At 32.5% G+C, this 27,035-nt stretch overlaps 2 protein-coding genes across 2 annotated transcripts; one reads left to right on the forward strand and one right to left on the reverse strand.

The window, feature by feature from the left end:
* The first annotated feature begins 1,432 nt into the window (after window positions 1-1,432).
* Window positions 1,433-4,682, forward strand: LOC107891798 (transcription factor bHLH112). The gene is made up of 7 exons (XM_016816712.2): window positions 1,433-1,801; window positions 1,903-2,197; window positions 2,559-2,669; window positions 2,821-2,886; window positions 2,993-3,058; window positions 4,085-4,132; window positions 4,246-4,682. The coding sequence occupies exons 1-7, from the start codon at window positions 1,509-1,511 to the stop codon at window positions 4,396-4,398; spliced, it is 1,032 nt and encodes a 343-aa protein (XP_016672201.1). The 5' UTR covers window positions 1,433-1,508; the 3' UTR covers window positions 4,399-4,682.
* An 8,316-nt stretch (window positions 4,683-12,998) lies between these two features.
* LOC107891796 (G-type lectin S-receptor-like serine/threonine-protein kinase B120) lies at window positions 12,999-16,456 on the reverse strand. The gene is made up of 7 exons (XM_041100388.1): window positions 15,055-16,456; window positions 14,702-14,812; window positions 14,383-14,627; window positions 14,075-14,284; window positions 13,738-13,975; window positions 13,493-13,640; window positions 12,999-13,393 (listed from the first exon to the last, which is right to left on the reverse strand). Exons 4-7 carry the CDS (start codon window positions 14,124-14,126, stop codon window positions 13,085-13,087), a joined length of 747 nt encoding a protein of 248 aa, XP_040956322.1. The 5' UTR covers window positions 14,127-14,284; window positions 14,383-14,627; window positions 14,702-14,812; window positions 15,055-16,456; the 3' UTR covers window positions 12,999-13,084.
* Window positions 16,457-27,035: the final 10,579 nt, after the last annotated feature.

Raw genomic sequence — 27,035 nt, forward strand, 5'->3', positions numbered from 1 at the left:
TCTGTCGTTAAACTCTGTTACCTCCCTAATGGCAATCCTACGTGGCAGTCTAAATAGGTTTTAAATGCCAACTTGGATGCCCAACTGGGACAAGAATAGGTTTTTAATTAAACAATTTTAATTAATTAAAAATTTTAAATTAATTACACCTTGAACTGGAAAAGAAAAATCGTTCGTCTTCTTTTTCTTCTATTTTGACTGAAAAAATATTTTCATCTAAGTTGGACATCCAAGTTGACATTTAAAACCCATTGGGGCTGCTACGTAGGATTGCCGTTAGGGAGGTAATGGAGCTTAATGGCAGAGTAATACTTCGTAGCAAAACGATACGTAAGTGACTAAAATGTAACATTTCAAACTTAAGTGACTAAAATGTAATTTGAGGAGAACAAAAGTGACTATTTTAATAGTTTACCCTAAAAAATATTGCTAAGATGAGTGAAAGGATAGAAAATTTATGCAATTGATTTGTAGAGTTTTGACCTTACTTGTTTATCATCTACCTTAGCTCTATTTATCAAGAATTTCTCGATTCATTAATGTTTGAATTATTATATAGTTGCATAAGCTTGGACGCCACGCTTAAATCTGCACACAAGATCCTTTCATCTCACTCACTTCCCTACTCTCAATTATCTTTCTCAATTATCGAATGATAAGTACTACCAAATCAACAATTCAACATTGCATCCAGTACCTATACAGACAATTGTTACTTTAGTGACACTCAAACTGCAATATAGACCTTTAAACCTATTCCGATAGTCACGTATTTTGACGATTAAAGGGTATACCGATGTTATATGTGCCAACATTAATTTTTCATCCGAAATAGCCCTTTTAACCGTCTATATTGGGGTTTTAGACTTGTATCGATGGATATTTTGATTTTAACGATAGTTTTTTAGTCGTCACTAAATGGTAGCTTGTTTGTCATGGAGCTGCAAAAGAGATTGTGAGGAAGCAGTTTTCTTGAACGGAGTCCGATCAAATTGTAGGTGTTAGAGATCAAAGAAGGAGAAGCTAAAAGTTTTAGGCTAATTTTTTGGGTAGTCTTAGAAGTTTTTTGGAAAATCTAAGCTCATATTTGTGTTCAAAACATTAAGATGATAAGTGGATTGATGCCATTTTTTGGGTCGGAGGTTGCGCCGGTAGTGGCTACGTGAGAGGAAGGAATTTTTTTTAGGCTTTATTTTTTAGATGAAAAAAGAAAAGAAAAGAAATTAAATTTTAAGTAAAGAAAAAAAAGAGAGAGAAAGAATGGCTTAGAGACCCTTCTGACCTGGAAAATGAGAAGATAATTAGGTGGAAATTAATCAATAATGTGGAATGCACAGTTAGTATTTCATTAGGGAGAAAATGAAAAAGTAATTAATTTGTGTAATTTAACTAACAGTGACTATTTTAGACGCTTCTTTCGAATATATAAATAACATTTACCCTCAAGGAGAAAGAGCTCTCAGGCACGGCAAGAAAAAAAATACAAAAAAAAAAAATCAAGTTTTACTATGGCAGAAGAATTGCATGCCGGAATTTGTGAAGGGACATGGTGGAAGTCGTCGAAAACCATGCTTTCAGGGTTTCCTTCGTCGTCTCCTACTGAGATCGCAGACCTGGGAATTAGCTTCGGATGGGCTACGAATATGGCGGACGATATCGAGGCAAGGTCTTCTAATAACAAGGAAAAGCATCAGCAAGCTGCAGATTCTCATAATAATGGCAGCAGTGTTTTCATTGATTCTTCCTTAAAAATGATGGATTTTGACCTTTCATCAACACCCGATTGTAACCAATCTTTTCAGTAAGTTTGATGTATTATAATGACAAATTAATTGCCATATGATTATGAACAATCCATTATTAAATGCTTGGTTGATAATTCATTTCAAGGTTGAGTTGCAGGCAAGAACCTGTAGCCATGGATTCAGCACTGCTACAAGGTTTATTATTTGAACCTGATGCTCAAGCTCAACAACACTCACTTAATTTCAACAACCGGTCCATCAACCATATGCCTGCCGGTGCCACTTATGGGGCAAACGCTAATGGAATATTATCACCTCCATGGCCAAAACTAGCTCCTTTCGTAAGGCCATCGTTGCCGAAGCAGCTTCCCAGTAGCTTACGCTTACCGCAATCACAAGTTCTTCTACAAACATTTGAAAATAAACTTAACTGCCCCCGCCCCACGATAGAGGTAACTAGAGTTTGAGCTCTAATTATGTTTTTAGTCCCTAACTATGCTCAAATCTGATATTTAATCCTCCTACTTGAACATAAGCTGGTCTCTATTTTTTTATAATATTATTAGCAGACTCAAATCAATAACAAAGTTAGTTACTGTAGTTAAATTAAATTAAATTTGGGTCTGCTAATAACATTATAATAGTAGCTGATCAAATTAAATTTAAAATTCTTTCATAGTACAAGGACTAGAACTAGAATTAGACCCAAGATTTGATAAGATGCAGGCTTCATGTTCTTGCCTTGGATCCAGGGCTAGGGTTTGTTGACCATATTTTGAAATATTTATTCTATGTTATGGATTCGTATTATAGACTAATACCAAACAAGTACGAAACTTAGCGTCAGTGATGAAGAAAGGAAGTGGTGAACCTCCATTAAAGAGGCCAAGAATTGAAACGCCATTGCCATTACCAACTTTTAAGGTACTTTCCCTCCAAGCTAATGATAGTTTATTTAAAGAATATGATACTCTTAAACACAGCTGCTACAACACTAACAATGTCAATTCAACTAATATTTAATCGGTAATTTATTTACAGAATTAGATGATAAATTAGTAGCAATTTTTATCAGGTCCGGAAAGAGAAGCTAGGGGACCGAATCACTGCACTCCAGCAATTGGTTTCACCTTTTGGAAAGGTGAAATTTTGTAATTTTCTTTTGATATTTCAAAGAACACATAATCGAAAGCTTTACTTTTTTTATGTTGGCATTTGGTTTAATGTGCGCCTTTCCTTTTTCCCAGACTGATACAGCATCTGTTCTCCATGAAACTATTGAACACATCAAGTTCCTCCACGATCAAGTCAATGTATGTTCCTCTATCTTCGTTTTATCCCCTTGCAAGATACAATAAAAAACTATGATCTAAATTTTAAATTGGCTTAAAACTTAAAAAGCCTTTTAGTTTATTTATCAAAATATCATAACCATATTTTTGAGGCATAATTTTTTTTAGCCCTCAACGTTTATATTTTTTTTTATCAATTTAGTTCTTATTCTTTTTGCTAGTTAAATTTGACCCTCAAACTTTTTTTAAAAAAAAAGTCAAATTCGATCATCAATCTTTTGAAAATAATCAAATTGATTCTTTAACAAATATATTGACTAAAATGTAAAAATTTTAAGCATGGTAACTCACATAACAGTTCACGTGTAATTCATGCTTTTTTTTTAATTTTTAAACTTTTTTTTATAAATTTTAAATTATTTGTTAATGTGACATAGAAGACAAAGAGTGTCATGTTAGTATGAAGTGCATGTGGATTGTTACACGAGTTGTCACACCAATATCGTTAAAAATTTAATATTTTAGTCAACATTCATATTAAAGAAAAACAATCTTGACTCTTTTTGAAATGTTAATGGTCAAATTTAACTAAAAAAAAAGAATAAGAGATAGATTGATAAAAAATATAAACGCTAAGGACTATATTTATCATTATACCTATTTTTATGTCAGTTTATCTATTAGAGTTAAATGTTAGCTCAAACTCAACATAAAACATTTTTAAAATACCTTGATCAAATTTAAAATACATATGCATCTCATATGATAAAAAAAATGAAATAATCTTAAATTATATAAACATGGTCTATTTTATAAACAAATTATGCCCATATGATAAGAACACATATTTATAATTTGATATTCACGTTTTAAATATGCTACAAGTTAGATTTGAGCTAACAACTTAACATCTAAAAACATGACTGATAGAAATAGAATATACCTTTAAAGATTCAGAATTTGAAGAAAGTTGATAAGATAAAATATATCCGAATAAATCTCCATACGAATTGAAAAAAAGTTATGTTAATTTTTATGTAATTTCAGGTTTTAAGTACTCCATATGTGAAACAAGCAGCTGTTTCCATACCACAGGTACGTATATAAAAAATAATGACTTCGATCAATGCTGATAACTGGTAAACTTTTTCAGTGTGCGAATAATTACTATGAATTTCTGGTTTTTTTGTTCTTCTTTGTTGTTGCAGGGTATTGATCATGGGTTGAAAGACACAGAAGGGTCAAAACAAGACCTACGAAGCCGAGGGTTATGTTTGGTGCCAATCTCCACCACATTCACAGTTGCTAATGAGACCACTGCTGATTTTTGGACGCCAGCATTTGTTGGAACTTTGAGGTAGGAAAAAGATAAGACAATTAGAAAAGCTAAAAGGGGTTTTACAATAAATACTGTAGTAATAGAATAAGAACAGCAAAATATAATGGAGAACTTAGAAAAAAAACCCTAAAGAAAACAGAAAGAAGAGGGAAAAATAGCGCTGGAGTACTCCAGGGCCAGCATAACAAGCAGAATTGATGTAGGTCTAGCAAAATTATGATTGGTTAACGTTTCTATTTGCATTGAAGTATCAAATGAAATGTAAAGAGAGGAAATTAATACACAAAAGGATTATTATTTATTGCATTGGAGTTTTCTACTGTTTGTATGGACTGGATTGGATTGGTAAGACTAACAATCGGTCAAGATATTAGTTGAACCGGCACTTGAATAAGATTTTATAATTTTTTTTCTCAAAATATGCCATAATATTTGAATAAAATTTAATACTTAGTGTTTGCATTTAAAAAGAAATTAAAAATTAACCTTTTACTTTTTTTTGATTTGAAATTTATAGTCAAATTATTAACATGTTAATATTTTTCATTAAAAATTGTCATCAATATAGTTATACAAACAATTATACCAACATCAAAAGCAGATCGTTAAGACAATAAGTAAATTTTGATAAAAGAAATTCATATAAATTGATGAACTAGATTTTTAAATACTAAATGAAATGTAAAAAATAACTCTCAAATTTCATTAAAGTATAGATAAAAGATTTTGACTTTTTGTTTTATAATTAACTTTTAATGTGGTAGTGGAAGACAGGGTGCAGCCCACTGTTGTATCTTTTAGGGTTTCTCCATTATTTCGATTGAAAAAAGAAAGAAAACTGTCTTAGATTCTTAACTTGGAGCTAGTCTACTGCCCACAATGCGGTAATATATATCCATACATTTTTATTATTGAAGTTCAAAAAAAACATTAGTCAAACCCCTTTTTCTCATTCCAAAACAGACCTCTATTTCACAAACTTGGGGGTTTATGTCTATTTTTAAGAATAAATGTTTGAAATTTTGATTATTTAAATTTCTCACCAATACGACAAAAACATGCTTTGAGAAAAAGTCCTTATTTTCTATGTTAACTCTTCTAATTATATGGTTAAGCGTTAGAGTTTTCTATCTTTAAGTCTAAATTTGATTCCTATATTAAGTTTGTTGTTTTTTTTCTGAATTTTATTTCATATTGTTTTAAGTTTTTTTTGTTAATTTTTAATTAATTTTTTAATCAATAAACATATTGTTTTCAAGTTTTTTATTTTGTTTTTAACTAATAATTTTTTATTTATATAAATAAAATAATTAATATGTAATTATATAATAAAAATATATTTGATATATTTCATTATGTAAAAAATATTTTTAAATTAATAACTCCTTTATTTATATAAAGAAAATAATAAATATGTAGTTATATAATGAAAAAATATATATTTATATATATTATTATGTTCAAATATTTTTTTAAGAGTATCAACTAATTTTTTTTGTTTATTTTTATTTTATATAGTTTTTATATGTCAAATATTTATTTTTTTCACTTATATTATGAGTATGGTAAATTCTAATATTATAAAATTATAAAATTATTTAAAATATCATTATTTTATATGTGAAATATTTCAATTAATTATTTAAAATATCATTATATTTTCACCTACATTGTGGGTATGGTAAATTCTAATATTATAAAATTATATAATTATTTAAAATATCATTATTTTATATGTGAAATATTTCAATTAATTATTTAAAATATCATTATATTTTCACCTACATTGTGGGTATGGTAAATTCTAATATTATAAAAATAATTATTTCAAATATCATTATTTTTATATGTGAAATATTTGAAATAATTATTTGAAATACACATACAAAAACATATAATAATAAAATTTACCACGCCCATGATATGGATTGAAAAATAAATATTTCACGTATAAAAATTATATTTACTAAACATAATTATATTTGAAATAATTAATTGATTTTGTAATATTAGAATTTATCATACCCACAATGTAGGTAAAAAAAACTATAATATTTGAAATATAAAAATAATAATGATACTTGAAATAATTATTTAATTTTATAATATTAGAAATCGCCATACCCACAATTTAGGTGGAGAAAATAAATATTTGACATATAAAAATCATATAAAAAGTAGAATATATATAAAAAAATTTGATATTTTTAAAAAATAAAATATATTTAACATAATGATAAATATTGATAAATGCAAAAAGTGACATGTTTTAGCCCCATTCTTAATGTATTTTTGAATGATTATTCGATTTAAAATGGTGAATTTTATGCTCCTAATCCTTTAAATTCAAGTTTCTATACTTAGGAGAGAATTTGGAGTGAAAGGAGCAAAAAAGCGAGCAAAAATCGGAGCAAGTTTCAGGAGTCATACGGGCTGCCACATGGTCATGTGCCAGACCATGTAGAAATCGTGAATTGCACTCCAAACATGCGAAAAGACACAATTTTTAGATTTTTCGGCCATTCTAAGATCTATACATACCAAATAAAAGAAGAGGGGAGGGAGTCGTCATAGAATACTCTAGAAAACAGTTCGAAAAACACCATTGAAGCCAACTCCGAAGTAGATTTCTATCAAGATTGAAGATCTCCTTTTGATTTCTTTTAAGTTTATTATTAGCTTCTTTATTTCTTGTGGTATATTGTCTTTGAGATGTTTTTATTTGCGATTATGAACTAATTTTCTAAATACTTAGGGAAGATGAAGCCTACGATAAAATATGTCTTTTGATTTCTGTTTTACGCAATAAATACTTGAATCTTGTTCTCAATTATGTGTGCTTTATTCATGGTTTAATATTTTGGACTATAATCCATGTTTGATGTGCTTAAATCAGAGGAGAAATAGTTCATGTTTAAGAGTAGATAGCATAATTGAGTGGAGTTGCATGCAATCCTAGAAATAGGATGACATAAATCTACCGGATTAGAGTCAAATCTAATAGGGAAATCCATAGATCGAGTTACTGCGATAATAGGAGTTTTAACTAGAAAGAAATTTCAATTAATCAACCTAGAGTCAGTTGCTTTTACTCTCGAAAGAGATATTAGGATAATTTAAGGATTTCTACGGATCAAGATACTAAGTGAAGAAATTGCTTGATTCAAATCGATAATGATAGATGAAATCTAGGTGGATTCTTATCTGATTATTGTTTCACTTCTTAGTTGTTAATTGTTTGTTTTCCTGATTCGTTCTTTGTCGTGTTCTTTAGTTAATTAATTTAGTTAATTTTTGTTTTATTCAATCTCTCTAATTTGTCGGTTAAATAATAGAAAAATAGTAATTGCTAGTACTTTTAGTCCTCGTGAGAACGATATATTTGCTCACCGTAGTTATACTATCAATTGATAGGTGCACTTGCCTTAGTCAGGTTTTTAGTTAATTTACGATTGCATCAAGTTTTTGACGTTGTTGTCGGGAACTAAATATTAGGAAACCTTTATTTCTATTAATTTAGCCATTTTTTATTTTTTATTTTAATATTTATATTTATATTTATATTTATATTTTTTATTTAATTTTTATATTCTAATTTTTTCATTTGTTTGCTTCTGGTAGGTTCTTTTGGTTTATGACTAGAGGAAACTCGTTGGATCCATTACTTTTTGACAATGAGATTGAAAAGACTACTCGTAGAAATCGTAGAAAGGTTAGAGAAGCAATACAAAGTCAATAGAATATATTAGACTATCAAGAGGAAAAGGATATTACTGTAGAGATGGGTGATAATCAAAATAATTAGCTACCTCCTACAGCTCCTACTCCTCGGACTATGTATGATTATGCTAAGCCTATTTTGATTGGGACTGAATCGAGTATTGTGAGACCTACCATTGCTACAAACAATTTTGAACTAAAGCTGAACACAATTCATATGGAACAACAGTATGTTCAGTTTGATTGTAATGCTCCAAAATCGACCTAGAAGTTTTGGCCGAATTTCGAAGGTCACATTGATCACTGAAGTGATCGTAGAAAAATTTTCGTTTAACAAACCGAAAAACATTGCAATATTTAAGTTATGTAAAATTCTCAATTATAAAATCTTGATATTTCAAAAGAAAATATAATCCCAATGGCATTTACGTATGTAAAACACAAAATTTCGTACCACAGTTTTCAAAACAACACTTACAATTCAAATTGTTTAATTATAAACTCAAAAATTATTAAAATATTATTAAAGCCTATTCTTAACCGTAACCGTCCGAGACCTCTGCATACCGAGTCCAGCATCATAATTTGGAAATGTACCTGCAAGGGGAAAACTAAGGGGTGAGCTGCACAAGCTCAGTGTGAATTCAAAACATATCTAACAACGAAATTATAGATAAGAAACCAAATAGGAGTTCGATAACGAAAAGTACTTACAGAGATATGCAGAAACAGAAAGTAAATTCAGAACCAACGTCACAAACAAACGTAACAGTCAAAGTACACCAAATCACACACAGAATACTCATTAGATAAACCCGTCAACGGGTTGATACAATAATACTTATCATCACAATCCAAAATGTCACTATGTTAACACCTCAATGCACGCAGAATATATCATAAATGTTATGACGAACAGACATATTATAGGCAAATAACTCACACCCAGATACATATGAATGCAGTCATGTATTAAAAACCCACCCATCCAGCCAAAACACCTTTCCATCCCCCGATCACACCCCAAAAGAGTTGTTTAAGCTCATCCAACCAAACACACCACATAGGAACTCGAAAGGTCTATCCAACCCTGCACACCATGTATCTGGACTAAGCTACTCAGCTAATAATATGCAACAATGCTAGATATGCAGTACAGTGTATTGCGATAAACCAATGTACAGACATGTTGCATTTTAAACTACCATATCAGATAATAGTACGAAACAAAGCTGACGTACATGCGGTATAATGCGGTAAACTGCTGTATTGATAAGTTGCAGTTAAACTGCCAGATCAGATCAAAATCAGTCTTCCTTCTCTTCACAACCGCCCAAAAATTACTTTATGTAAGTGCATGTATGCTTATAACCTCACAGAAACAATGAACACATCGATAGACAGTCAGATACAAACAGGCATGCACACACCCAGCTAACCGAGTTCAAAATCAGATATCTCGCATAATAGTTACAAATAACACATAAGCTGAAGCCCAAATCAGAGTCTTAACTGCCCTCACTAAAGCCTAGTCAAGGGTCGAAACACACAGACACATTTTCAGATAAAAAACATTAACAAAACTAAAATTGGTGGCTTAGGACCACACGGCTGTGTGCTCTGGCCGTGTGGAAAAACCTAAGCCGTGTGGGGGTCAACACGCCCGTAAGGGAAGAGGCACACGCTCCAGGGGCATGGCCATGTGAACAGGTCGTGTAACTCCCTGTCCATTTGTGCTAAAATAGAGTACAGGGCAGACACAGCCGTGTGAGGGTCTCACACGCCAATGTACCCACCAGACATGGCCGTGTGTCCAAAGCACACGTTCGTGTGGGATCCCTAAATCTCCAAATTAGCCACATGACTGTGTGGCACCAAATCACTAAAACATTAATTCCCAAACACACACGCCCATATGCCTGGGGGACACGGTTGTGTGAAAATTGACTAATTTCCTCAAACCAGCTACATGACTGTGTGGCCAGGCCATGTGGCACCCAACTTATCCCGAAAACCCTAAATCTCAATTGCACACGACCGTGTGAACCGCCGTATAGCCATCCGTGTGGTCACAAAACTACACCGAAATTGACTAAAAGTCTCATTTTCTAATCACTAAAACAACCCCTAATCAAAGTATTTCAGAACCCATCCATAACCCTCCCATTTTTTAGATAATTGCAAACAACACAAATCTCAAATGCTCAATTAACTGGACACACCCAAAGAGATCGCCAAGTTTTTACAACAAACCCATACCAAAATACATTGAATTGAATTAAAAAAACATAAATGAAAATGAAAAAGTTTCGAATCCCACACCTGATTCGCAATCAAGACGCTTAGAAGTCAATCGACACACACTGACGACTTCGATACGAACCCGAAGCTTTTTGAAACCAAAAAAAAATTGTTCTCTTCTTTTTCTTTTCAAAAGAAGAAAGAAAATAGAGAAAAAAAATAGAGAACGTGCCAAAAGAAAAGAAAATAAAAAATAAAAATAAAATAAAATAAATATTAAGAAAAATAAATAATTATTTCTTTTTTTTACGTAAACAAATCTAATAGTTGAATAATAAAAATACCTCTCCAAAATGTACACACAAGGAATCGAACCCAAAACCTAAAGGAACATTAACAGTTAACTAACCACCAAACCAACAAATTCATTCTAACACTAAAGCGTGGACACTATCCCAAATGCACGACCTACTCACTGACCCTTACTAAGAATCTCAAACTTTTAACCCCTAAAATCGGGGTGTTACATTGATGGTTTGCAAGATGAAGATCTGAATACTCATTTGGCTAAATTTCTAGAGATTTGTGACACATTCAAGATTAATGGCATTTCTGATGATGCCATACGCTTACGGTTGTTCCCATTTTCTTTGAGGAGCAAGGCTAAACAGTGGTTGAATTCACTTCCATGAGGTCCTATCACGACTTAAGATCAAATGATTGAAAATTTTCTGTTGAAGTACTTCCCACTGGCCAAAATAACTAAGTTGAGAAACAACATAGCTTCTTTTGTTCAATTTGATATGGAGACATTATATGATACATGGGAGAGATTTAAATATCTTTTAAGAATGTGTCACTATCATGGGTTACCTTTGTGGTTACAAGTTCAAACATTCTTCAACAGTTTGAATCCCTCAACTAGGTAATTAATTATGCAGCAACTGGTGGAACACTGAATAATAAAACACCTGAGGAAACTCAAAAGATTATTGAAGAAATAGCACTGAATAACTATCAGTGGCAAGTCATAAGAACAAAACCGATGAAAGCAGTCAGTGTTTCTAATATACATGCAGTTGCTATGTTGGCAAGCCAAATGGAAGCACTAGAAAAAAATTTGATGATTTGAATTTTTCTAACTAGGTAAATCCGGTGATGTAATACGATGCGAATGGAGCGGAGATGATTAATCCAGAATATTCACCCTTCAAGTCTAACATGGAGCATGATCAAGTCAACTTTTTGGATAATAATTCTAAACCTCAAAATAACCCCTATAGCAACACTTATAATGCAGGTTAGAGGAACCATCTAAATTTCTCTTGGGGTGGTCAAGAAAATCAAAGGTCATAACCCCCTCCGAGTTTTCAGCAACTTTATTAGTAAGAGAAGAAACTGAATCTTAAGGAGATGTTAGGTAAATTTATTTTGTTGTCAGAAACTCAATTTCAAAACACTGAGACGACGCTGAAAAATCAACAAGCATCGATTCATGGGCTTGAAAATCAAATTGGACACTTGGCCAAACTTATTTTGGAAAGACCACAAGGTAGCTTACCTAGCAACACTGAAACTAACCCAAATGAGCAAATCCACGCAATTACTGTTCGAAACGTGAAAGAGTTAGTCAAGCCTGAAAAGAAGTCGAAGCTAGAAGCTATTGTGAAAAGTGATGAGGTTGAGGAAGGTAAGAAAGAACATAAGCTGGTAATTAGAGAATACAAACCACGAATCCCTTATCTAGCAGCATTGTATATTAACATACCGTTTGTTGAAGCCCTTTCGCAAACAATCTTGGGACACATAGTTAAATTTGCCCCTTACTATAATAGGGTCATGCAAACAACTCATATAGAAGATCTTTTCCCATTCTTCGTCGATTGAATCTCTAAGCTCTCTCCACAAGATCACAATTTCCTCCCAACCTTCATACTCTTTCCCTTCATTCTATCTTCATCTTCTTCCCTTGTTTACCTCATAGGTTAACATTCTATTTCCAATTTGTTTGGTATATAGAAACATGCAAGAAATGAGGATAACAAAGTCAATATTTTTCTTTTAAGTGATGGAAATTGTAAATTAAAAATTTTATGCTTGTATCACATTATAATTTCATATTTTTATAAAGAGATTTAAGTAAACTTTTACTATTTTGGGATAGCACATCATAGGAAATGATTATGGGGATTGAATTTTGGAGCTTGAATTATTAGATATCATTTTATAAAAATGAATTAAATTTCAAACTTTTTATGTTTTTTTCATGATGTTATGTTATCATGTGAATCAAGTAATTGACAATTCCTAAAGTTAATCTTAAAACTTAACTCATAATTATCTATTTACTTAATCATTATGTACTGAATGCACTATTGAATAGCATTAGTTTTCTTTAGCCGTATAATGTGGAATTTTCAGAAACTTTTATCCTACATAAATAGCTAACCCATAGTCTAATAACTTTACAAATTTTAAAGGGTTTAAAGGAAAAGTTTCTCATTTAGAGGGGCTTGAACCTCTCTGCTTGCCCCTGAAATAGAAAACAAAAGTAGAGAGCCATTTGAAGTTTTTTTATATGTATTTAAAGGATCATTATAAACTGATTATCTATGTTTAGATATGCATCGAACACTAGTGTCAAACAATGATATCACAATTTTTAATTGATCAATAGTGTAACAAAAGAATTACGTATTTATAAACATAGGAAAATAATGGAATAGGGGAAGTAAACAAGTACAAAGTTATCTTCCAACTACCATTGTTACAGTAAGATTGTTTGAAGATACAATTTCTTGACCATCTGAAATAAAATTTGCATTTATGGAACTCCTCATGGAAGCATAAGAGGGTTGCCTTGGCATCGGGAGCGTCGGTGTTTCGCTCTCAAGCAGTAACATCACAGCTGCCATTGTTGGCCTATGCATTACAGAATCTTGCACGCACAACATGCCTATGTGAATGCATTTCAACATTTCTTTCAAGGAGCATGAATCCCGAATGGAAGGATCGATGAGGTCCATTGCTTTTTCTTCATTCCAAAGATCCCATGCCTGAAAACCAGTTCAACAGCTAATATAAAAAAAAAACAATTTTACTAATACATGTTTGAAACATAGCTTTGGCTGCAAAATGATGAATTTTATACTTACATATGTTATAAGACTTGTGTGCTCTATTGATCGGAAACTAGTATTTCTCCGGCCATAAATGATTTCTAACAACAATACCCCAAAGCTATAAACATCTGACTTCACTGAAAATAAGCCTTCCATGGCATATTCAGGAGACATATATCCACTGCAATATAAGAAAAGGATTGCATGTATCAAGCTACTGAAACTTGTTTGAAAGTTGAGCTTTTCGTTAAAATATCTATCAAACATGTTGAGTTTACTATGTCTCAACCACTCGAACTGTATTTGCTTCGTGTTGATTACCCCTGAAGATTCTAGCCATCCTGAAGTCAGAAACCTTTGGATTCATTTCTCCATCCAACAAAATGTTGCTGGCCTTTAAGTCTCTATGAATTATTCGAAGTCTCGAATCTCGATGGAGGTAAAAGAGTCCTCTAGCAATGCCTTCGATGATTCTGAGGCAGGTTCTCCAATCTAACTTTTCTTTCCTGGCCTCATCTGCCATAAAATTTATCAGGAAACTTCAGTTGTAAGTACAAAAAAATGGCTGCAAAAACTAATAATAAATCCAGGCTTTGCCGTTCTTTCGGGACTTACTGAAAAGAAAGTAGTCCAAACTTTTATTAGGCATATACTCATAAATCAGCATCTTTTCATCCCCTTGAATGGAGCAACCTAAGAGTCTAACAAGATTCCTATAATGCAGTTTGGCAATGAGGATAATCTCATTCTTAAGCTCCTCTAAGCCTTGGCATGACTTGGTTGAAATCTTCTTTACAACTATTTCTTGACCTCCAGGAAGCTCTCCTTGTTGATAAGCATAAACAAATATTACCACCTTTAATTCAATGACATTACACATATTACATACATAAAAATTTGATGAAGTTAATAAAGAAAATCACCTTATATATAGCACCAAAACCCCTTAGCCCAAGCCTGTTTCCTTTAGAGAAGTTGTTTGTTGCAGCTGCCAAGCTACCAAGGTTAAAAATTGGTAATTCCGGCCTATTAACTTGATTCCCGTCAATAAGGATGATGGATGATACTGAAAGATCTGTTGATAATTCTTTGCTCTTCGACTTGGACTGTACAAGAACTGCTATATCGTTGTCCTTGCAACATGGAATTGACGAAATTGCAGGCAAACCTGAAAAAAAGAGCTGAAAAATCAATACCAAGCAGTAGACTCGATGACTTTCGAGAAGGAGAAAAAGTGATTACCCTTTGGTTTCTTCTTGTAGATCCATAGTAGCCAAAGAGCTACCATTAAGCTGCATGCCCCCACCAGAGAAATTATAATTATAACAAGTTTAGATGTCTTCCTCCTACCATCTATGATTGAAATGAAAAGAAAAAAAAAAGGGTGTTAATAGATCACACAAGTATTGTTTCAAGATTAAATTTTGGCTCGGATGTATGCAGCCAAATGCAACAGAACTTTAATGTTCAAACCTTAAAATGAAAGAATGAACTCAACCATTCATAGGCTGCTAACATATGAAGTTTAGTAGATGCCTTGCAAGGCAAGAAAATTTAGCTTCTAATTACTAATAACATAAAGGAAGTTAGCTTACCTAATTTATAATGATGGAGACGATAAAAGAACTCTAAACTTCCACTTTGATCCAAATGTGAAATATCAACCAAATCTTCTGTCCACATCATGCATCCAATGCCGGAAACAAATGCATATGCGTTACACGAACAATTTCCCAAGCAGCTTCTTCCGCAAGTTGCTTGCAGACAGGAACAAGTTCTATAAATCGGGCAACTTGGTGCACTTCAATCCCTTAAAGCCATCTGGTTCACTGGTACCATTAGTCCTCTGGCAGTGTAACTTGATCTTCCGTTCACATCCACCTGACCAGTTCCCTCTACTTTATTAATCCGGAAACTTTGGTCTAAACCCTTTTAAACAATTGCAATTTAAAGAATTGGAGTTGCCACAGGTTGTATAATTCCCACAAAGATTGTAAAGTTCACATCTATTAGTAGGGTCAGGATGTAATTGCAGATCTTCCCATTTTTTCTCATCCTTCTATCTCAACTGATGCTCCATTCCATCCCACCCTACTCGAAATCTCAACAAATCAGAAGGGTTTAAAGGATTATATGTGAAATACTGTGTCCTATTTTCATTAGGCTGAGAAAGCTTGAATCTATATAAGAAACTAGCAATGTTACTCATATTGGAAACACCTGTGAAAATCACTGAATTCCATTGACCACTTCTCCACCTTCTTTTCATATGATCCCATATTATGATCTGTGGTCCTCCATGAGGATCAACACCCACAGTATAGCTCCCTGATGATGGATTATTAGTTGATTTCCATGCTGTGAAAGCACTGTACTCGCCCATTGCTGAATTCACTGGTACTCTCATTCCAAGCAGAAATGTATCAGTTGGATGATTGAAGCTTTGCCAATGGACTTCATTGGTATCACCAATGCTTTCATTGCTTGATAACACAAAATTCCCTGAATTCTGGAGAATTGTAGCCGTGTTGTTCGATGAAAACCTTGAAACATTAGATGACCAAACTAAACTATTATTACCATCGAACACAACCAAGTTACCATCAACACAAATCCTCAAAGCTCCATCATTGCCAGATATCAGATTGTTTCGATTTGCAACCCAAACAACCGCTTTCACATCAACCTTTTACCATATCCCAAGAAATCTAAGTATGGAGTTTTCAGGACTGAAGAATCCCAGTTCGAAAATCTCAGCTTCAGATACCAACGTGTTACCATCCCTTACCGTTTGGCCGTGTCTGATTATATCAACCCCATCACAAATCCGAACAAGAGAACATAGAAGAAAAATGGATGAAACAAGTAAACCAAAAATTGGGTTGTCGATATTAGTTTCCATATCATAGTCTATGAGGAGAAATGCAGAGGTTAGGAATATTTGTGGGGGTATTCATACACAAGGTTCAAAACGGTGGCCTTGTTTGTTTGCGGATTAAGAAGACAATTTAGACTCTAAAACCTGCAGAAAGTACTTTTTAAATATACTTTGGGTTTTTAAGTTTTTGACCAATGAAACATAAAAAAGAAGCGGCGGTGATGGCTGGCGGGATGCGGAAGAACAAAATGGACGGTCTTTTGGAGTTTGGACCCATCCATGGTTTTAACTAAAACTAGGGAAGGCAGATCAGATTAGCAATTCTAATATTCTTGTTTATTATTTTAATTAAATTAAAATATTCAAATCTAAATAATAATTTTGATTATTAAATATTTTTAATTATTATTTAAATAATAACAATTTTGTAAATCAAATGAGCAACTGTCCATAATATGAAATAAAAATCTAATGTTTTATATATATACTGTAACAGGCCCGATTTGCCCGGCCCACTAAATAACAAACAAACCAAATAAAACTAAAAATACTAAAATTAAATAGTCCATGCCCAAGCCCAAAATCAAACCCTAACCCAAAAAATAACAAAGCCCAAACCCAATACTAACAAACAAAAAACCCTAGCCCCTAACAACATGCAACCAGTGCTGCACACCGCCGCTGCCTCCTCTACGTCAACACCTCCGTACAGCCACGTCGACCTCCGTACCTGCAAGGATAGCACACAGAAGGAGACAAACGAAAAACAAAAAATAACAGTTGTATTCTTGGCTATAAAAAGCCCTAAAAATAGTGATGTAAGGATCATATTTTTTTTAAAAATACGAATATAAAAAAGTAAAAAAGAAACATCAAACCTTTTTTGAGGTAGTCTCATATTCTTTCTTTTATTTTATTTTTGTTTGATTTTGTAACACCCCTTACCCGTATCCAACACCGGAATAGGGTACGAGGCATTATCAAAACACATACACTTGTAAACGTATTTAACCGAGTTATAAAATTTCATCAATATTAAAACTTTCAAAATAATTAACATGTTTCTATAACTTTTCGCAATATATCCTCAAAATATTATAATCATAATAATTAGGGCCTGCGAGACCCGATACATATTCATGCAATTTAATGCTTTATTTCCATTTCATTCAATTCGCAATTTCTCATGCTCATAATTTAAATCATATCACTAGCAATTTCCATTTAATTCACGTACAATTCAATGACATCAAATTCAAAACTAATACGTATTTACCATTTAACTCAATGTTTATTGATTATACCATTCAATAACACATTTATGAAATTCTCAATTTAGCAATGAAAATATCACTTTAGTTTGAATAACAACATCGTCCTGATATAAATACACTACCACTTATCCATTTACTTTAATTCTTTTGGGCCCATTTGTCACTTACCATCCTTAATCAAATTAGGGAACGGTCACGGAAAAATTGAGTACTTCACTTTCACTTTGCCATAGTATAACTATGGTCTTACGTATGATCACTTATCACTTGTCCCTGATCAGATAAGTGTAGCCACCTATCACTTTGTTTCTTGATCAGATAAGTGTAGCCACTTATCACTTTGTTTCTTGATCAGATAAGTGTAGCTAAAACTATCACTTATCACTTTGTCTCTTGATCAGATAAGTGTAGCTAAAGCTATCACTTATCACTTTGTCTCTTGATCAGATAAGTATAGCCGAAGCTATCACTTATCACTTTTCACTTGTCACTTGATCAGATAAGTGTAGCTGAAGCTATCACTTATCACTTTGTCACTTGATCAGATAAGTATAGCCGAAGCTATCACTTATCACTTTGTCACTTGATCAGATAAGTATAGCCGAAGCTATTACTTATCACTTCCCACTTGTCACTTGATCAGATAAGTGTAGCTAAAGCTACCACTTATCACTTTGTCACTTGATCAGAAGTACTCAAATCCGGCGTTCCGCTCAATTTGATCATTTATTCATATATCAGGCTTACCAACATGTGTTAATTCATAAACCATTCATGGTATTATTTCATGCCAAATCATATACTGAATATACCATACACACATACTATGAAACTTTATTTTCACACATGAGCTTAAACCATGACCAATAATGCACAAAAATAAGCATCATTCATATGTCATCGTTTATGAGTTATAATCAAACATATGACCATTTATACACGAATCATTCATATATTTCCCAATTTTCCTCCTCCTCCTCTCCATTCCACATCCTTAATGTGTATAACACACTTAAACAACATTAACCATAATTTCAATATTCACTAACATGTATATTCAAAGCTGTTTATCCGAGTCAGAGTCACTAAATTATTTTTATCCGGAGCTAAAGAGCTCCAAATTAAGATCCGTTAATTTTCCCTGGAACTAGACTCACATATCTTCATACCATAAAATTTTCAGAATTTTTGGTTCAGCCAAATAGTACAGTTTATTCTTTAAAGTTTCCCCTGTTTCGCTGTCTGACAGTTCCGACCACTCTTCACTAAAAATTAATTATCTCATTGTACAGAATTCGGATGATGTTTTAGCTTGTTTCTTCTAAAAATATACTATTAAGGATTCTAACCATATAAACTATAACTCATAATCATTTTTGTACAATTTTTAATGATTTTCCAAAGTCAGAACAGGGGAACCCGAATTCATTCTGACCTTGTCTCACAAAATCTATTATATCTCATGATTTACAATTCCATTGCTCACATCATTTCTTTTATAAGAAACTAGACTCAATAAGCTTTAGTTTCATATTTTATTCATCCTCTAATTCAATCTCTACAATTTTTGGTGATTTTTTAAAGTTACACTACTGCTGCTGTCCAAAACTGCTTTAGTGCAAAATGTTGATTTCTATTTTGCCCCAAATTTCACAGTTTATACAATTCGGTCCTTTCTCAATTAACCCCTCAATTAATCTAATTTTCTCAATTAGTACTTTACTAGACATTATAAGTTGTTACACAACTATTGAAATTCAGAATTTCCACATATAACTCTATCTTCAAACTCTTTTACTATTAGGTCCCAAACATTCACTTTCTATTCAATTCTTTCAATAAAATCAGCATATGAACAATTTAAAGCTCTAATTTCATGCTAAATCATCATATACTTCCAGCACATATTCATATCAACTTTCAACTTCTTTCATAAAATCAAAAACTAATGAATTTAACAAGTGGGCCTAGTTGTAAAAGTCATAAAAATACATAAATTTCAAGAAATAGTCAAGAATTGAACTTACTTGTAATAAAAATATGAAGAACCAGCTTGAATAAGCCCTTCCATGGTGTTTTAGCTGATGAGAATTCAGAAAAATGAAGAGAAATCTAGATAATTCCACTTGGGTCCTAACTTTATTAAGCAAATTTTGCAATTTTCCAATTTTGCCCTTAATTCTCCTTACTTTCTTGCTGATTTCATGCCTCTGCCGTCCAGCCCAAATAGACCTTGGGTCTATTTGCCTTTTAAGCCCTCTTCCTTTTATCATTTAAGCTATTTAATCATTTCCCAAAATTTTGCATTTGTTACAATTTAGTCCTTTTTGTTCAATTAATTATCGGAACTTTAAAATTTCTTAACGAAACTTTAATACTAACTTTTTAACACTCCATAAATATTTATAAAAATATTTATGGCTCAGTTTAAAATCCCCGAGGTCTTGATACCTCATTTTGATTCTAATTATTTTAATATTTATTTCTAGTGCACTATTCACTATTTCAAAAATTTTCCTAACTTCATATTTAACTTATACTTACTAAATTAATAATATTTTCTACTCATTTGTCGAATTTAGTGATCTCGAATCACCGTTCCGACACCTCTGAAAATTCAAGCCATTACATTTTTTTTTTCGTCGGATTTGTGGTCCCGAAACCACTGTTCCGACTAAGCCTGAAATCGGGCTATTACAGATTTCATCTTTTAAACAAAAGAGGAAGAGAATAAAAAAATACCTGTTTCTCCGCGCTTTACACCATCGTGAGAGCTCAAAGTTCGTCATTTCCAATGAAAAATGACGTTTTTGGGTCTTGGAGTCGAAAAACCAAAAAAAAGGGCCTTTTTGATTTTTCAGCCACCGCGGACGGTGGCGCCGTCGTTGAAGACCGGCGGTCGCCACGGTGGTCCGGCGACCTCAACGGTCGAATTTTGGGGTTTGTTCTAATAGAGTTGAGAGAAAAGAGAAAGAGAGAGAGCCTTTTTTCAGAAAAGAACGGCAAAACTATTTTTTTTACTTCTTACTTTTAAAAGAACTCCAAACGGCGTCGTTTACGGCCTGTTTCAGTGGCCTTAAAACGGCGTCGTATAAGACAAGTTAACCCGCGTGTTGACCCGACCCGAGAGGAGGATCCGCGTGTTTTTTTTTTACTTCAATGGTTTATTTGCGCGTTAGGCCCTTCCACATTTTTCAATTGTTTTAATTCGGTTTTTTTTATTTTTCAATTGATACTTTAAATTTTATTTCGTTTCCGATTTAGTCTTAGTAAAACGGCGTGTTTTAGTGGACGGGGATATTTTCCCATTTGGTCCCTCTGAGTTATTCGCACCTTTGAATTGGGTCCTGTATTTATTTTTTAATTCATCTTTTAAATTTGGTTTAATTTCAATTAAATTCTTTATTTACTTAAGTTTAACCTTTTAAAGTTTATTTTTCATTTTTATTTTTATTCCTTTTTTATATTTTATTATTATCGGTTTGCTTTTGTTAATTATTATTATTATTATTATTATTATTATTATTACAACTTTAATTTCACCCATTTTTAATTGTCCTTTTAATATTTCATAAATTATTTTCCTCAATACTTATTTGTGTATTTATTTATTAATTCCCTTGTTCTTTTAAATTTGATATTGTCTTATAATGTGTTTATTTTATTATTGTTACTACTTTTAGTATTCATTGTTATTATTATTGATTTTATTTTTCTTTGATTGTTAATATTAGTATTAAAGTGTGATCATTATATCATTATATATGCTACGATTTGTTTATTAGTACACTCGCATTGTAGTCATTCGTTAACTTAATATTTTATTTGTATATCATTTTAAATATTACATTAATTTTCACTCAAATTCAAAAAAGAAGACTTTTAAAAATAAGTAATATTTCGTATTTTGGAACTTGAAAAGTCGTTCCCTAACTTACGGGGTTCCAATTTTTTCCGATAAATCTAAATATACGAACTTTTTTTCAAAAACACTTTCAAAATTATCTCGAGAATTAAAAAAGATCGTTTTCCAACTTATGGAATATGATTTCTTTTCTAAATCGAGATAATAAATAATTTCTAAAAATAAATAATTTTTTTTGTGTTTATTCTCGTTTCGGGATTTAAGATTATATCCTAACTCACGGGGTATAATTCTTTTTCTCGATTGACGTGAAATATGCCATTTTTAAATTCTTTTAGGTAATTTTAACAAAAGGATCGTATTTTAAGTCTCTTCAAAATTTTCAACTTTCGATATTAAGACATTAATCAATTAGGTACCAATTTTTGGGTGTGACGAGGGTGCTAATCCTTCCTCACACGTAACCGACTCATGAATCCATTTTCTCAAATTTCGTAGACCAAAACCATTGTTTTAGTAAAATCAAAATGTTTTATTAAAACGATTAAATTGCAAGATGATCCGATCATACCTCAAAAAAATATCGATGGCGACTCCCATTTTTTTTATTTTTTTCAAAATAAAAGTCGACCCATTTTTTTAAAAAATTGGTTTCGACATATACTACTTTTAGTGGAATCGAAAAAAAAATCTAAAGCAACCACGTGAGAAATATGAATGGTAAGGTAATAAAGTTGACCAAAGGTTATTGTCACATGCCGTCATCAACTACTTATGGGGGCCATTTTTCTGCCCTGGATTTGGACTACTTGCAATGGCATGAACCAACTGGGTCAACCTCGGTCATTGGGTCTTCCTTCAAAAATTACTATAAATATTAACATTAAATAGTATTTTTTATATTAATTTAAAAAAGTAAAAAATAAAATAGGGTTTTACTAATACATTGGATTTAAGTAAGGTTTGTCGATTGAGTCATAGTTTAATTGGTATTGACATTATTATCAATGTAGAAAGATGCGGCTTTGAAAACGCTAAATTACATCATCCTCCTATTTATGAGTTGGGGAGGGACTATAGGTAATTCTAAGCACTGTGTCAAAAAAGAGCGAATATGATCAGAATCTATAATGAGATTGCTAAAAAAATAAGTATGGTTTCATATGGCTCTAATTGAGATGTGCATTATTTGCACTTTTAGTTGCTTGAAGTTTTGGTCATAAGGTTGAATGGAATGAATGTTAGGAAAATTGTGGAGGGTTAAATTTTTATTTTAGGGAATTTTTATATTTTTACTTTTCGGATTTGAAAATGTAAATCTAATTGATGTAATTAAATTTAAATTTAATTTAATATCTTTTTTTTGTTACATGGCTATTAAGGGAGTATTTGTTTCATTTCAAAAAGTCATACTTGCAGATTTAATAGTAAGATTTTAACGATGTTAATAATTGCACTTAAATTTTGTAATTTGAATAATAAAAAAGGACTAAATTCCTAAAAAGAATGTTAATTTTGTTTAGTAAATGGAATGGTTTCATGTAAGGCCCCTGCAGCGCATATTCTCCACAAGAAGGAGGTTTTTCCCCTCATGCGGTTGGAGTCGGACAAGGACCCTCTAAGGTTCGATCGCTACCCAGGCATTCCCCCATACCTGAAACCAGTGATGTTGAGTATGACTCTTATTTCTATCAAATTTGAGAAATAATCTTTCAGTTAAACTCTATTTATTTGTTTCAATCAAACTCTAATTAGTTTAGCTTATTTTATTATTATTTGACCTGTGAATTTAGCCTATAAATAGGCTTTTTTACAATTTTAGAAAATACACCCATTAGAGATTAGAACTCATAACACATTTAGAGAATTTTGTGTTTACGTTTTGAGAGTTCTTTGTTTTCGAGTTTTCGGGGTTTAGTTTTTATCTCCATCTTTTATAGTCTTCATTTTTTTCCATTATAGTAAAATTATATTTGCCCGTGGTTTTTTATCCTCTCTGAAAGGGTTTTTCCACGTTAAATTTGTGTGTTCAATTTCTTAATTTATTCGACTATTTTTTTACTTGTTACTTAATCGGGTCGATCTCAACAAGTGGTATCAGAGCTAGTTTAATTTTCATAGATCAGACCGTTCAGATATGGCAGCAACAAGGTTTGAAATTGAGAAGTTCAATGGTGAGACAAATTTCAATCTGTGGCAAGTTTGGATGATGGCAATTCTAGTTCAAACAGGCTTGAAAAAGGTTGTTACCGGGAAAAAGCCTGAGAATCTAAATCAAACAGAATTCAAGAGCTTGATGAAAAGGTCTTGTCTGCAATCTAGTGCCTCGTGAATATGGTATTGCAGGAGGTATTGATGGAGAAGACCTCATCCGCCTTGTGTAAAAGGTTAGAAACTCTTTATGCGACTAAGTCTCTGGCTAACAGTTTAGTGTTGAAATAATGTCTATTTACGTTTCACATGAACGAATGTGAGCTTCTTAGAGACCACATCAATCAATTCATTACTCTTTTAAATGATTTAAAGAATGTTGAGGTTTATATTGACGATGAAGATCAGGCTATGCTATTATTGTGCTATTTACCCTCTTCATACAAGTTTTTTAGGAAGACCCTGATTTATGGCAAAGACAAACTCTCATTCGAAGATGTGAAGGGTCATTTGTTGAGTAGAGACAAACTTGACAATAATTTTGGTTTGGATAGCAAGGCAGATAAGCAAGCTTCCGTTTTGGTAACATAAAAAAAAGACAAAAGTTGTCACTATTATAAAAAGTTAGGTCACGTCAAAGCAGATTGTTATAAACTGTGAAATAAAAGAACTGCTGAGAGTATCGAGTAAGATGTAGTTGGTCCTAATTTGGCCGATGAAAGTTGTGATGATTTCTTGTTAGTGTCAACGAGTGATAACTCCAAGCTCACATCCAAGTGGATCCTAGATTCGGGATGTTCTTTCCACATGTGTTCTAATAGAGAATGGTTCTCCATATACAGTTCAGTTGAAGGTGGAGTTGTGCTCATGGGAAACAATTCATCTAGTAAGGTAATTGGTATTGGTACTGTTAAAATTAGGATACACGATGGGACGATTAGGACACTCTCAAATGTCAGGTATGTACCTGGTTTACGAAAGAATCTCATCTCCTTAAGTATTTTAGACTTGAAATGATGTAGAATCAACATCAAGTCGAGCAACATTAAAGAATCTTGTGGAGCTCTCGTTTTGTTAAAAGGTAAAAGAACCGACAGTCTTTATATTTTGGAAGGTTCTACAGTGATCGGTGAAATCGGACGTCCCTTCTCCGTTACAGAGTCAAAGTCAACTCGTTTGGAGCGGAGGCAACTTGGTCATAGGAGGGAAAAATGTATGACCGTTTCATTGAAGAGAGATTCTCTTTCGGATGCAGGTTTTGAAAAGTTAGGGCACTGTGTTCATGAAAATCAGACTCATGTTAGTTTTAATTTGGTAGTGTACAAGTCGAAGGCTAGAAGTTTTCTAGTTTCTAAGCACAGATTCGACTCAATTAATTTCCAGCATAGTTCAAGATAGGCCCGTGGTGGGCTTTGGCAAAGATGGCATTGTGAAAATATGAGTCAATGTGGAAATTTGTTGAGTATGACTAATATTTCAGTCAAATTTGATAAATAACCTTTTAATTAAACTCTGTTTATTTGTTTCAATCAAACTCTAATTAGCCTAGATTATTTCATTATTTGACCTATGAATTTAGCCTATAAATAGACTCTTTTACAACCTTAGAAAATAAACCCATCAGAGAGTAGAACTCATAATACATTTAAAGAATTTTGTGTTTACGTTTTGAGGGTTCTTTATTTTCGGGTTTTCGGGGTTTAGTTTTTATCTCCATCTTTTGTACTCTTTGTTATTTTGCCATTATAGTAAAATTATCTTTGCTCGTAGTTTTTTATCCTCTTTGGAGGGGTTTTTCCATGTTAAATTTGTGTGTTCAAATTCTCAATTTATTCAACTATTTTTTTACTTGTTGCTTAATCAATCGGGTTGATCCCAACAAATGACCATTCTGGTATGGAACTATAGAGGGGCCAAGCACCATGACTTTGTCACCCATTGTACATATCATGTGAATTACTGAAACAAAAGTCTGTGCTAAAAAGGTTCGGAAGACTGTGGACAAGCTTCCTTTTGATGCTTGGATTGACACTACGGCTATTCACTGTAAAGGAAGGTATTTGGCTTTTATGGCTCTCTTTGACTATCACTATTACACGTCTTTGCGACACTAAACAAGAAATCCACATTTATGATATTATGAAGGGAATAAATTATAATAGAATTAACTTTAAAAAGTATATTTTTTAGACACTAATAAAATAATGTCACGTAATTAAATTTTAAATGTAATAAAGTATTATTAAACACTCATCTATATTTAATATACTTGTTAACTTAATTTAACTTTAATTATATTACTTAAAATAATTAATTTTTTAAATTATAAATAAATATCTTTTCTTCTTTTACAAATTTTAATCATTTGGTTTTTTCCATAAGTTAATATATTTTATTTTTGTGCAACCAAATTTTTTTAAAAAAAATTAGTAATTTTTGTACCATTTTTTCCATGTCATTTGCATATAATTTTGGTAATTATTTTAGCATGAACCCCAAACCTTGAACTCGAATTCTAAACCTTAAACTTTGAACCTTAAATCCTGAGATTTAGGGTTTGGGTTTGAAATTTAAGATTTAGGGTTTAAGGTTTAATTTTAGAGTTTAGGGTTTGTGATTATGGGTTTAGGGTTTTAATTTAGGGTTTAAGGTTATAGGTTCAAGGTTCTGGTTTAGGATACAATGGTTCGGGGTTATGGGTTATGAGTTCAAGGTTCATTAGAGGGTAAGGATTTGGTTGTTTGTTGGAATGAATGGAGCATTGGTTTTTATTTAATATCGATTTTAGTGACTAATTTAGTGGTTTATTGGTCAATTTTAGGCGCTGAGTGGCTTGGGAGTGTTTCGTATCGAAATCATACCAGGTGTGTTCCCAAAACGCAGAAAATCGAGCTTCGGAGAAAGCCAAAAAATCACACTGTTGACGCCACACAAGCGTGTGCCTGGCTGTGTGGTTGGTCATGTGCGAGACACGACTGTGTGGTTGACGAAGGCACGTCCGTGTGCAAGACATGACCGTGCGGTGGTGTGGGTGTGGCCATGTAGGCCACACGAGCGTGTGAGTTTTGGGCCAGGCCGTGTGGGCCATACGGGCAAGGCCAATCTGGGCGTGTGGGCCCACACAGGCTTGTGGGCCCATAATTCTGGAATTTTCCCTAAGGTTGCACAGGTTGCTTCGATCGACTGTGGGCCTACCATAGGGTTGGTAAGGGCTAACCAAACCCTAAAATTATGTGATCTGATAATATGATATTCTGCTCTGAGTATGACACTATTATGCATGCCTGATTATTCTGTTAAATATATACATGATATCTGTATATGAGCATGTAAGCATGATATTTCCATATATATGTTTGGGGTGGGATTTGTATATATGGAGGAAGTGTTCTGTATGGCGACTATCGC

Source organism: Gossypium hirsutum, chromosome D09 (assembly GCF_007990345.1).
Source record: "Gossypium hirsutum isolate 1008001.06 chromosome D09, Gossypium_hirsutum_v2.1, whole genome shotgun sequence".
In the NCBI taxonomy this organism is placed as follows: domain Eukaryota; kingdom Viridiplantae; phylum Streptophyta; class Magnoliopsida; order Malvales; family Malvaceae; genus Gossypium; species Gossypium hirsutum.